Raw genomic sequence first — 13995 nt, 5'->3', positions numbered from 1 at the left:
TTGTATTTTAGTCTATTTTATTATTTGCTCTGTATAGCACAGTGGTCAACTTTTTGTTGTGTTTATTTGTGCTTTATAAATAAATGAAATGAAATGAAATAAGAGGTGCATAAACAGTGCAGTCTCCGGTTGTTCCAAGCAACTGTAAACTTCTGTCACCACAACGAAAAAGGCCCGCCTCTCCGCTGGACAACGAAACAAATGTGAATAACGTTGTGGGCTATACGCCCAGAGCAATTTTACAAAAACGCATGCACGGAAAGCGGACAAAATGCGAGGTGTTCGGCGCGGAAAAACAGCAGGCATAACACTCACTGCCCATGGAAAACTATAAAAAAGTGGTGCCTGGCACTGCCATAAACATGTCCTGTGTGATCCGCCCCTTACTTGGCAGATTTGTCTTATTACCCAAAATTTGTGTTTATCAACTTGTATAGATTAACTTGTGTATAGATTAAACAGTTCTTAAATTAAGATATAATTATTTGAGAAGAAAAATGACCCAAGTGAACCCAAAGATCTTAACGTTTTAACATGATTATGAAAATCAAATAAGTTTATCCTTAGAACATATAAAAATATCTGCCAGTGGAAAAAGATAATTAAACTTGATTAAAGTTTCAACTTTATTAAATAAATTTCAAGTCAATTCAAGTAAAATGTTCTTATCCCGCTGGCAGATATTTTTACTTTTTTAAAGCATAAATTCACTTGATTTTCTTTAATTTTTCAGAAAACAACACTTATTCTTGGGTCATTTTGCTTCTCAAGTAAAGTACTTATTTTAAGATTAATGCTTAAAATCAAAACAAAAACTAAGACATGCATTTTTCTAACACCACATACACTGCAAAAAATTATTTTCAAGAAAAACAATTCTTAGCATTTTGTGTCTTGTTTTCAGCAATAAATATCTAGAAATTCTTAAATTAAGATGCTTTTTTTGATGATCAAAACGACCCAAGAAAATAAGTCTAGTTTTTAGACCAAAATATAAAATTTAAGTGATTTTGTACCAAGCAAAAAAATCTGCCAATGGGGTAAGCACATTTTTCTTGAATTTAGTGTTTAAGAAAAATTTTCAAGATTTTTTTACTTACCCCATTGGCAAATTTTTTGCTTGTTTTATGCACAAAATCACTTAAATTTGATATTTTTGGTCAAAAAACAAGACTTATTTTCTTGGGTCATTTTTCTCATCAAGAAAAAGCATCTTAATTTAAGAATGTTTAGATATTTTACTGAAAACAAGACAAAAATACTAAGAATTTTTTTTCTTGAAAATCATTTTTTGCAGTGTATGGGTTAACACTTGCAAATGTATGGTTTAAAAGGGATCTATTCAGGTAAAACACTTCCTACTGAATCCATGATACAAAGAATGGTTAAAAATGTAACTCTTACACCCCTATGTGAATTCGAGCAGGATAAAAATACGCCTACCGTCGCCAAGTCCAGCGGCGTCTGGCCCTCCTGATTCTTCATGGTTGGGTCGGCCCCATGTGCCAGCAGCAATGCACAGAGCTGCGTGCGGCCCTTCTGCGCAGCCTCATGGAGGGGTGTGAATGCCCATTTATCTGTGGCATTTACACATGTGTTGTACTTGATCAGCAGGGCGGCGATATCTACATGCTGAGAGAGAAAGAAACCCAAGCCTCAAATTATTTTTGCTTTAACATTTAGCCTACAATCTTTACAGCCTGTTAATTAAAAAGTAGCTAAGCTTTGTTTTATTAAAGCATTGGTTTGGGACCTCGCTCAGCTAGTTTTAAGACTCCACATGATTGATTGTTGTTTAAAATCATTAAGTCAAAGAACAGTGGAAGGACAAAACTAATAGACTCGTCTCCCGTTTATGTCGCCAGAAATTTAATGGCATCTGAGAACCGTTCTTGCTTGCGCTGGAGAGAGGAGGACAAAACAAGTTTGGGTTCCGGCCAATTCTGGTTTAATCACATCACTGCAGACCTCCAGAGGGCAAACATGGATAAATGATGGCGCAGTGGATAAGACACACGCCTTTTGTGTGAGAGACCCGGGTTCGAATCCACTGTGACGCACCATTGTGTCCCTGAGCAAGACACTTAACCCCTAGTTGCTCCAGAGGCGTGCGACCTCTGACATACACAGCAATTGTAAGTCGCTTTGGATAAAACTGTCAGCTAAATGAATTAATGTGAATGTAATGTAAATGTAAGGCGATCTGATTGGCTGAAGCATGCGTTGCTGCTTGAAAAGTTGAGAAATGTCCAACTTCTGCCGCAAGCAACGGCACTGACACGGCACAGACGGATCCACAATTCAGTTCTGCAACGCATGCTGCAACTCATGCTGTTCCCATTTAATTAGAAGTGAATGGGAAACGATAATGCTTTCGCCCCATGTTAATGTACCGTTAGGCAATGGTGGAATGTAAGTTAACGAAGTACAAATACTTCGAAGTACAAATACTTTGTTACTGTATTTAAGTAAATTTTCCACGTATTTTTACTTTACTTAAGTAGAATCTATAGTGCATACTTTTGACTTTTTTTTTTTCGTTACATTTTGCAACAAATTATCTGTACACCATCGTTCCTTTACACACCTTTCTCAACAACTTTTCTGTTCAATCTGGACCAGCAGAACTGGCATTCCGATTCACCGGAAGTAGACATGCACAAAGATCGCTGAAAGCGGAAGTACTACGTATCAGCGTGATTATCCCATATTGGGCTGCGAGATTGTTGCAAAAATGCACTGTTAGCCTCAAACGCGTCTAGCGCAAGTTAAAAGTATTTATCTCAAGCAAAACATTTGCATGAAACAAAGTATGTAAGTCATCTAGTGCAAAAAACGGGATGCTTTGGTGTGTACTGTACGTAGCATTGGTCAGCAACTGAAGTAACCTTATTTTCACAAATGTCACTTCATTGGTATTTAACAAATTTGAATTTGTCTTTCGAATGCAAAACCCTCTAAGTGCATGCAAGCTTCTTTGGCAAAAAAAACACCACTTTACGCAAAAAAAATCTACTTCTTTGGACAATTGCAAAATCACTAAAAATGAAACTAGAACCAAATATATAAATATCGTCGCTTGTATCTCCATATTTTGTGAATTTTATTTTTTGGTCATAACTCATTATTGGTCACTCTTTATGTTTGTCAGTGGGTTTTTAAAATATTCCATCAATAAAAAGTATTAAAAGTAGGGATGCACCGATAGGATTTTTTTTTGGTCGGATACCGATACCGGTTTAAACAGACAACTTCTGGCCGATACCGATGCCGATATTAAACACTTGTATACAATACTATACAGTTGGTCTATTAGCTAGTTTATTTCTGCATGAAATTATTTTTACCTGAACACGGATTGGATCTTATTAACATTCAACTGACCAACATAATAAGAGAGGCACAAATTAAGCTAAAACAAATATAAGACGACAACATGACAACCTTCAAAGGTGGTTTTTGCTATTCAGCATTTATTTTATTAACAACATTAACTTATTTTTTTTACATATAATGGATTTCTTTATGCAGTTAATTAATAAACAATCGGTATCGGCCTTTCTCGTGCTATTGCCGATATGCCGATGGTTTCAAATTCATAAAAAATCGGCCGATAAATATCGGCGGCCGATACATCGGTGCATCACTAATTAAAAGTGCTTGTCAACTTTGACAACACAGTGTGCAATCATTAAAAATACAGTGTTTATTCTGTTTCTTGAAAAAGAGTGAACTTGGACATACAAGCTTTTGGAAGGACAGCAACGATATGTAAATAATGAAAGTCAGAATGTAATTATGGGGCGCTGTGATACATGTGGCTGCCATATTCGGGTTGAATTCTTGTCCAAGTACTCACATAGCACCCAAGTTTGAATGTTATCCACTGTCTTTCACATTCGTCCTCCATGCACTTTGAGGACTTTTTGTTGCAAAAAAATGTATGTGGCGTTTAACGAATTCTGCCAATATAGCAATGTTTCTGAATGGCCTGAGGCCGGGATAAAGCAGATTTGAAGGTCAAGTATTTAAAGGGGACAGAGAATGAAAAAGCATTTTTACCTTGTCTTTGTTGAATAATGGTAGTCTACCCGCATTCACAAACATACAAAAAGTGCTAGACATGATAAACATCACAGTCTCATAGAAATTCCTCTTTTAGAAATGTCAGCCAGAAAACAGCCCAATCTGAAAAACTGATGCTTATGACATCACAAGCATCTAACTGCCCCTCCACTTTTAAATAATTGGCTAAATTTTTTGAGTGGCAGCAAAGTCAGCCAATCAGTAATGAGATTGCAAGTTAAGCCAGTAGGGGGAGCCAAATAGGTGCAAAACCACTTGTTTAAAATCCCCCACCCTAATAGAGCTATCTGAGAGAGGTTTTTAGGAAGCTTCTAAGGCATTACAGACCCCAAAAAAAAAAAAATGTCTACATGTCACATCACAGAACAAGAATAAATACCCTGTTCAATCATTCTATGTCACCTTTAATACATGCCTATACACATAATAAATGCCTTTTTTTTAAAGCAGAGGCTATGTATTTTCATTTGATATGCTGCATGTTCACATATTCACAGAAGAAAATATTCTGGGAACAATAAAAATTTCGTCAAAATGATCAATAATGCTGGTGCTGACTGGCAACTTTTTTTTAGAAACGCTGGTGGGGAAAGAGCTCAAGTTTATATAAATTATGGTAAAGTTATACTATGTTTTATTTATATTACTTTAGCATGCTTCTATTCTCAGTAGCAACCCCACAAAACTGCTCAAAACTGATTTGGAAATCAAAGTAGAACTGAAACCACCTAAAAAAAATCACGAGTGATGCATTAAAAGTGCATAAACGGAGGTCTCGCTGGCACAACCTCTAAAACACAGTACAAACACTTACTCTCTTACATCCACAACCACTTTGCATATAACCACACACCTCAGTCACAAGTGATGCAAGTTATTTGAACACAAAGAAGTTCAGGTGAGGAAAAAAGCCTTGCGTCTGGTTTGCAAGAAGACCATTATTCAGTGCTTACATCATTTTGTACACGCCTGATGTTTCAAGTGCACTGTTCCCAGAAACACTGGAGGCGTAACATATGTTGACTTATCTGTACATGCTTCTTGTCACACGGAAATGTGTTCTTTTGTTTAATTTGCACTCACCCCATATGAGGCTGCGTTGTGGAGGGGAATAAGGCCACCTTTGTCCTGTGCGTTGACATCTGCGCCATGCTCAAGTAAATACTCCGCCACCTCCAGATTATTATAGCCAGCTGTGGAGAAACAGATGTGGAGAAGTGTAAATAAACATCTACAACATCTGCCAACAAACCATCTGGTATCATCAAATTTAATTCTCTAAACCAGTGCCTCCCAATCATGGTCCTCGAGGACCCCCTACCAAAAAGTTTTAGATGGCTCCTTATTTTAAAAAACCTGATTCAACTTATCAGCATCCTTATAAATGATAAATATGTCTCCCTAACAAGCTGATCAGTTAAATCAGGTGTGTTAAATGAGGAGACATCTAAAAAAAGACCCTTGCATACACATAAATAATGACCTATACTTGTCAAAGTCAAAGAAATCTGGCAACAGTATTACTTCCTCCATGTCAAACCAAGCTTAAGTCATTTTTTACATAAAGTCATAATACATAATATTAAGAACATTGTGTGAAAATATAACCTTGATATCTTTATCATGACTAAGGTCATGTTAAAGATTGAACTTCAATGCTTCTAATCTCAAGATTATGAGACTTTAGCCTGGATTTCACAGGCAGGCTGAATTACATTTAAATAGTTGTACACAAAAATCCCCTCTGCTGATTGGTCAAACACACATGGCAGCTGCACAAAAATACAATCAAGCAATCGTGCATGAAGCATGAATGATGCATTCAAGTTTGGCAAGCGAAGCCACATCCAGTGCCGCCTTCAACCCTCCAACTCTTTCCTTTTGGAAATGAACTGAAACTCGCAGTAACCGCGCAAAACAGCAGTTATGATTCTTCCCGCAGGCAAACGTGCTCTCTAGGCGGGGGTCACAAACACCACGTTAGTCAAGGCTCATTGCGCTCTGGTGAAAATACTGTATGAGTGTGCTAGCTGTAGTAATAGTGTCTGTATATCTGCCGGATGGTTAGGGCCATCACCCACCTGCTGCTGGCCTGGCCTAGCAAGATAAGTGGACTGACCAGAGTGCTCACTCCATCTGTTAGATGACATTTGCTGAGCTGTGCTGTTCTGCACGCAGTACGTGTCCTGCTGTGAGTCAGTGGCGTGACTAAACAGTCAGTGAGTCAGTTTGCTAAACACACACACACTATAAGCAAAATAGGCAGTTTTAAATAGCTTGTCACAATGCATTATGGGATTGGCTTTTCTCAAGAAGAACACTCATGGGTGATTCTCATGAAATCCAGATTTAGAAGGTGTCCAGCATTAGAATTTTTAAAAAGACCTTGAAGGCAATTTTTTTGCACATATAAGATAAGGTGTGAACTTACTATTACCATTATTTTTTTGAGGATTTAAAAAATATTTCCTATAGAATTATTTATGTTTTTAAGATTATCAAAAATGATCATTACCGCAACATGACATTACATTAAATATATGCATTTACAATCTCATGTTTCGGTAATGAGAACTAAAAAGTTGTCTAGGTACTATGACAAACAAAATTTCAACTTTTATCTGGAGAGAAAAAATAAGAACTGCTTACCTGGTAGCCATCTTGAGTGTCACAGTCAATTATGTCCCTTCCAACAATTTTTTTAAATGTTAGTTCCTAAACTCTTTCACCGCCAGCGTTTTTAAAAAAAGTTGCCAGCCAGCGCCAGCGTTTTTCATGATTTTCACCAAAGTTTAATGCCTTCCAGAAAATGTTCTTCTTTAAATATATAAACATACAATATACCAAATGAAAGAACAGACCCTCTGCTTTCAAACAAAAAAAAACCGTTTCATCCTACCTTTAGTGGTTCTTTTGCAATCAGCTTTTGAATATGGGTAGGTTTTTTGCAAAAACACCATATTTTGAGCAAAAAGCAGAGATAATTCCATTTTTATGACGGACTTTTCATAGAGATCCCATTCAGAGCGATCTTTAAAACAGACACGGACATGCAGCAGCTTGCCATAGGGCAATACTTCCGGTTTTAAAAAGTTGCGGTATTGCGGAAAGACGGAAAATCTCGTCATTGGCGGGGAAGCATTTTCTCTTAATTGACGAGATATCTCGTCAATGGCGGGGAAAGAGTTAAGGGCTTAAACAATGATTGAAAATTGTTGCGGGGAAGAGAAAATTGGTCTTGGACAAATTTATATTCCTTATTATAGCAATGCTGACATCGCGGGCACGCGCGTCGAATTTCTGGGTCGAAGAATCTGTTTCAGCCCACGCAGTACTTTTAAATGTGTGTCATGCAATATCAACTTTTCGCCGCAAGGTTGTAGTATGTTTTTACTAAATACGACAATAAATAGGTCAAGTCCGACCACCGGAAGCGTTTGATATTTTTAACTTTCAACTCGGAGGTGTTTTTGATTCACAGCAACTGTTTAAACATTTGTGTCAGTTTCAACCGGGCGGTGTGCTTCCACTAAGCTCTGGTCTCTAATGAAAGGTAGATGGACCCAAATAAATATCTTTTATCTTGGTCCTGAAACATTGTAGTCTGAGTCTATGGTGGAGAAGGTATTTAAATAAACCGCGGAAATTTGGTAGTCACGTATCTATTAATAGACTAACGTTACAGTGAACGCTCTGTCAGAACGTCCACTGCAGGAATCGTTCTAAAAACCATAGTTACCATGGGTCTGATGCACATTCCAACTAAAGTTTGATGCCCATTCCAACTAAAACAGTAAATGTTTATAATTTATTTTGAAAGTACTAACAAAATTCTACCTTCTGTTAAAATTTCATGCAAATATCTGATAAAATGAGAGAGTTACAAGCAAAAACTTGTGAATAAGCAGCATTTCGGTCACACACATTCCATAGACATCCATATATAACTTTTTCCCCTGATTTCTAATATTAAAAATATCATAACTTTCTCAATACTCAACAGATTTTTACAATCCTTGTTTCTTTGCAAATGGTAATGTCTGCTCTGTCTAGTCATGTGATAAATTTAGAGTTTTGGGGTTTTTGAAAATTTTGTCATCATACCTACTTATTATTGCAGGGAGCTACACTGCGACCAAAATGGTCGCATATGCGACCTTTTGAACTGCCGTTGCGACCCTAATTTTTAATGGGTCGCAAATGTGCTACCTAATGTTTTAGACAATATGCTATGATTTACTATGAGCATTTATTAAAACAGAAATGTGGATCTTAAGAATACGTTTTATAACGTGCTCTGAGCCATCAACACGTTGGCTTCATTTTGCGTGAAAGCACGTCGTGTCTCTCCCTATCAGTGTGCGTTTGCGTGCTCAGCTGTTTCTCAATGAATTGGGTGGGACGCGACGCAAGCGCAGTGTCTTCCTTGTTTCTGAACTTGAGCAGAGGTCTTTCTTCACTGAGGACGCGGGACTCGTATGGTTCCGGGTTTATATTTTAAATGGTCTGTCGGGTCCGGTTAGGTCCTAGTTTAATTACTTTGGGTCCCAAGTCTGATTAATGTTGTGTTTATAACCCGAGTCGATCGGAAAACGTCCATGAGCGCTACCGCGCTAAAGCTCGAGTGCAGTTTCAGCGTGCCTCCGGTTTCTATGGCGATGGTTCTTGTTACGACCACGCGCTGCATTTTCTTTCTCACATTTTTTTTATAATCTTATTATTAATTAACCATATATTTTCTAAAACCATATCCATATTAAGTTTGGACAGAGATTGTAGCAAAAAGCAATGCTAATGTCAAGCCAATTGCACTGAACGAGCAAAGCAATGTAAAGTCTGTCACCGGGACAGCAAGTAGACTTTTAAATCTGAAATAATGAGTGGATTAAGCTTTTTAAATCGGCAAGAGAGAAATAGAAAGATAGAGCAGAAGCAGCAAAAGTGCCTTTCTAATAGAAATTATAACCATTATAACATCAGTCATAACATTAGTCACATTTATAATCTATAGACCTGCACTGTCTATTAATATACTATACATAGTATTGTATTATATTGAGTTTGATAAAAGGGGTCTAATTGCTTCATATATCAGTGCAAAAACAGTAAGTCTTTTCGTGGTGCTTTTACAAACAGTGTCAGCTTTGTTAATGGCAAAGAAAGTTTGGGGTGGTTAGATTGATGAAATATAATGTGAAATTAATATTAATTTTCAATGAATCAAAGTATTGTGTTGTGTCACACATTATTAGTTCTACATCACATGTATAGTAGACCATTATTTGTCAGTGGGTAATAATTGCCCTTTTCACCGGCTACCACCACCAAGTACATTTCAGATCTTTGGGAAACACTGCAACGTTTAAGAAAACAAGGCGGCATGTGGTTTAAAAGATGGCAAGTAAAATAAAAAGCATATCTGTATGCAATACAGTTTCATTATTGTTCATTATTATCCAGAGCGCCTTAATATAACTTGAAAAAAATATGTGCGACCAAATCATATTTTGCGCCAGTAACTGAAAAAGTTGGTAGCGCAAGTGCCACCAGTGGAAAAGGTTAGAGTAGTTCCCTGTTATTGTCTCTACATTTACCAATGATCACCAAATACCACGTTTCTTTACTGTAAATGTTTATAGTATAACATGCACTGAAGCTTTTTATTTTAAGATTTTTTAATTATAAATATTTCCATGTCAAAGAACCCAAATCCAGTCATGGACAACACATTTTCCCCTTAAATGTGAAAAAAGCTACACAATTGGTTTGTATGATGTGACTTGAAATCATGTGCAAAATAGTACATGCAGAGATGTTTGGAACTGTATGCTTCTTATTTTGATAGCATTTACTTTTTTTATCAAAATATTTCATGACACCTCATAAGTCTAATTTCGCGAGAATCACCCTCATGCAACCAATGCAATGTAAAGCCATTTTCTTTGTTTTCTTTACACCATTCCAGTATCTATGGCTATAATGGTGAGAACTAGTTTTAATACACAATTTGATCCACACAAATTAATCCATTCACAAGTTGGGGGAGGGGTAATTTGGTATCACCAATTCACCTAACTTGCATGTTGTGGGCCTGTGGAAGAAAACCGGTGTACACGGATTAATCCCACGCTGACACGGAGAACATGCAAACTTCACACAGAAAGGCCACCTGACTCAAACTGGGGACATTGCTGTGAGAGAACTGTGCTGCCCACTGTGCCGCCCCAAAAACCCATTTTCATATGCCATTGTCTACTGATAGATGCCAGTGAACAATTTTATGTTAAAGATGCTCTTATAAATACAAGAAAACCGATAAATAGGATAGGAGAGGCTCACATAAAGGCTTATTCTGAATAAGACTTTATCAGAGACATGAACCGCACTGAGAACACTGTTGTGCATGTAAATTCCGGTGATGGTACGAACAGCGTGAAAGACTTAGACAGATTTAATATTTGGCAGGTAAGCTTTTGAATCCCCGCCTGGAAGCCAAGCTTACAGAGAGCTCAGAAAGGGATGAGAGCCAAGATTTAATTCAACGTGTCCCTTTTTTCCTTGCCTTCTGGGTTCCCTTGCCTTGCCTCTGGGGTGGTGTGATATCTTACATACAGACGCAATTCTCTGGAAGGTGGTACAGCTTGATTTTTCCATTTAAAAGCTCTCATTTCTGCATGGAACGCGACAGCTCGGGATGATTTACCTGCCAGGTGCAGAGGAGTCGAGTTGCGTCCCTGCGTATCTCTGCAGTTGATGTTCTCCAAGCTGCACAGTTTCTGAACGCGGGCCAGGCAGCCTTTTTTGGCGGCGTCCAAGAGTGCCGCGTCTCCCCTCAGCAAGTCCTGGATATCTGTATCTCCCTCCTTCACCATGTCCAGTGGAGTGTTTCCATCCCGATTCTTCTTGGTGGGGTCTGCTCCATGCTGGAGGAGATAAGGACAGTGAGTATGGATCTACAGAGAAGCACAAACTTATTATGCCGTTGCACTCCCTAGCCTGATATGCAAATACTACATATTCATTTTTGCCAATGGGGTGTTAAAACGCTTTATATGAAAAAAACTACTATAAATAAGCAATGTGACATCACCAAAACAAGCCTGTTAGCACCACCGAGACAAATTTTCGTATATCCTGTAGTTTCCAAAAAAAACCTAACACTTCAATTTCAGGAAACAAAGTGAGATGTTTGTTTAAAGGTATTGCGGAGGATTTTCCTCTTCCGGGTGGATCATCAAGACTATTGGTCCTCCTAGTTGTCAATCAGGAGTGTTGCGCAATTGCATTTTTTAAAAAGTGGAGAAGGCGGTTCTTTTCTAAAATTCGAGAAAATCCTCCGCTATACCTTTAAGATGATTGTGCTTATTGCTCACAGCTTTGAACCTCTCAGTAACATGAGGTGCGATGAATTCAAGCAGAATAAAGCACCTACAGGGGTTCTTCTCAACGCATGTAAAAACTATACTAAGTGACAAAAAACATTCAGGCTATCACCAAGAAATAGTGACATGCTATCGAGAGGTTTAAAAAGTTGTACCTTCAAAAGAAGCTTGCAGATTTCGTATTTTCCCTTGGCAGCGGCCTCATGCAGCGGGGTGAACTTCCACAGGTCGGCCACGTTGACGGAGGCACCGTGTCTGACCAGCAGCTCCGCCACTTCGTAATGGCCGTACGAGCAGGCGTTATGCAGAGGCACCAAACCACTGATACGAAGGGGGAGAGAGAGGGATAGTTAGGAGAAAGATAAATGGCGACAGGAGGATTATAGTGTAGTTTATCTCCTGCTGGAAAAAACATGAGCTGAATGTTAATGGGAAGAAGTAACTTGACTGAAGCTCTGATGAACAGCACCGGAGTCTAGCTCACCCTTTATCTTTGGAGTGCACATCTGCACCGTGGTGCAGCAGGTACTCGACCACGGCCACACGATTGTAGCCGGCGGCGAAGTGGAGAGGCGTGGAGTGCCGGCCCTCCAGGTCTCGACAGTTCACATTCTGAGGGGTGCAGAGTTGCTGTACGATGAAAACCAAATCAATGTGCAAAGTTAAATTGGTGCAGTAAAGGAACCAAAGGTAAATTTTCATAGTTAATAAAGCAAAATGATTTAATGATGGAGTATTTAAATACAAGTACTAATTTCATTATTGTTTAATACTGGCTTTTATAGGCTACCAGGTCATAATAAATGGCAAGCAACAGTGGATATTGAGATTAATAGTCTGACAACTCTAATTGGTGCTCTGATGCATAATGAGACATTTAGATAATGAGGATATGATGGCATCAAAGGCATTCATCCCATTTAGACGTTTTTATTATCCTCTCTTTAGATTTATACTACCCGTCAAAAGTTTGGGATTATTTGACTGAATTTATATGCGTTTTATATTTATAAGTGTTTTAATGTTGGCCTGGCTGGATGAAACAGGACACTTTGTGTTTTTGGATTGCCTCAGCATTTCTCTCTTACTTACGCAATGCTGAAGCACAAACAAGGTGAATTTATCCTACATTGACAACCTTGCTCAAGGTCACAAGATTAGAAGCAAACAAAAACACATTCACAGTCTGCACCCGGCAAACTGCATCCTTGAAAAGTTCCTTTGGCTTGGATAAAGCAACTATGCCCATTTGATTACTTTCATCTAAAACAATAATAAAAAAATTCAATATCCAGAACTGCAGATATCCCCATGAAATTGTTTGGCCTCAGCACTGTGCGAATACATTTTTTCTAAATGTCAACAGAAAGTATATCAGACAAGTTATTACACATCATTACATAAAGTTTATTACATAAAGTTGATGACAAAGCACTGCCCGTATATTTCTTTTTACGATCACTGTTGTTTATAAAATAAAAACTTTTAAATTAAAAACTAAACTATATTCTAAAACAATGCAGATTACACAAAATCACACAGCCATTTGCACAGACATTCAACAAATAACCAAAGTATCAACTGTATTGTCCCGAATAAAAGACGACTCCCCCCCTTCAAAGTGCACTTTTCAGAAAAATGCTTTCTGACCAGTTTGGTTCCCACTTTACAGTACCATAAATAACCTGCAGTCCATTTGGATTTAAAGGGAGACAGTTTCCTCAAGGACTTTTCTGCCGTACCATTGATGCAGCAGGCGCAATGATATCACGCAGTGCCTGAAAATAGTCCCCTGCTATTGAAAGTTACTATTTTCAGTTTCTATTATTTAGTTCCTTGCCTTATCGGCATTGAAAATTGCAACTTTTAATTTTCCGTCGGCCTTAGTACACGATGTAACTACAGAAGAGTCAAGTTTTAAATAGGAAAAATATTAAAACTCTTTGGTAATATTTGAGCGCAATGCTAATGGTCTAATTAGATTCAATGGATTGTGCAAAGCTATGCTAAAAGTGCTAGCGCCAGACCCGGAGATCGGCTAAATGGATTCCAAAACGGTAAAAATCTAATGTTTTACTCAAGGGAAGCTGGAAAATAATATTTTTTTAAATGCAGTGTTCCTTTAAAAGATTAGTCAATTTTCTTAAAAAAAAATCCAGATAATTTACTCACCACGATATCATCCAAAATGTTGATGTCTTTCTTTGTTTAGTCAAGAAGAAATTACGGTTTTTGAGGAAAACATTCCAGGATTTTTCTAATTTTAATGGACTTTAATGGACCCCAACACTTAACACTTAACAGTTTTTATCAACGGAGTTTCAAATGACTCTAAACGATCCCAAACGAGGCATAAGGGTCTTATCTAACAGAATGATTGTCATTTTGACATGAAAAATAAAAAAATATGCACTTTTAAACCACAACTTCTTGTCTTCCTGTGCAATACGTCATCACGTCAAGAGGTCATGGATTATGTATGCAAAACTACGCTCAAGTGTTTACAAGTGTGGAGGAGGACCATTCC

General features: G+C 37.8%; 1 protein-coding gene across 4 annotated transcripts in view; it reads right to left on the bottom strand.

The window, feature by feature from the left end:
- Window positions 1-13995, bottom strand: part of tnksa (tankyrase, TRF1-interacting ankyrin-related ADP-ribose polymerase a) — a 119543-nt gene that overhangs the window by 11852 nt on the left and 93696 nt on the right. For all 4 annotated transcript variants that reach the window (XM_065286772.2, XM_065286773.2, XM_065286774.2 and 1 more), the window contains 5 exons: window positions 11953-12098; window positions 11624-11789; window positions 10790-11009; window positions 5170-5279; window positions 1444-1632 (listed from right to left, as the gene is read on the bottom strand). In XM_065286772.2, coding sequence (XP_065142844.1) covers window positions 1444-1632; window positions 5170-5279; window positions 10790-11009; window positions 11624-11789; window positions 11953-12098 — 831 coding nt within the window. The remainder of the gene's footprint in view (window positions 1-1443; window positions 1633-5169; window positions 5280-10789; window positions 11010-11623; window positions 11790-11952; window positions 12099-13995) is intronic.

The sequence above is a fragment of the Paramisgurnus dabryanus genome, chromosome 18 (assembly GCF_030506205.2).
Source record: "Paramisgurnus dabryanus chromosome 18, PD_genome_1.1, whole genome shotgun sequence".
In the NCBI taxonomy this organism is placed as follows: domain Eukaryota; kingdom Metazoa; phylum Chordata; class Actinopteri; order Cypriniformes; family Cobitidae; genus Paramisgurnus; species Paramisgurnus dabryanus.
This window is presented reverse-complemented; position numbering and strand designations above follow the sequence as displayed.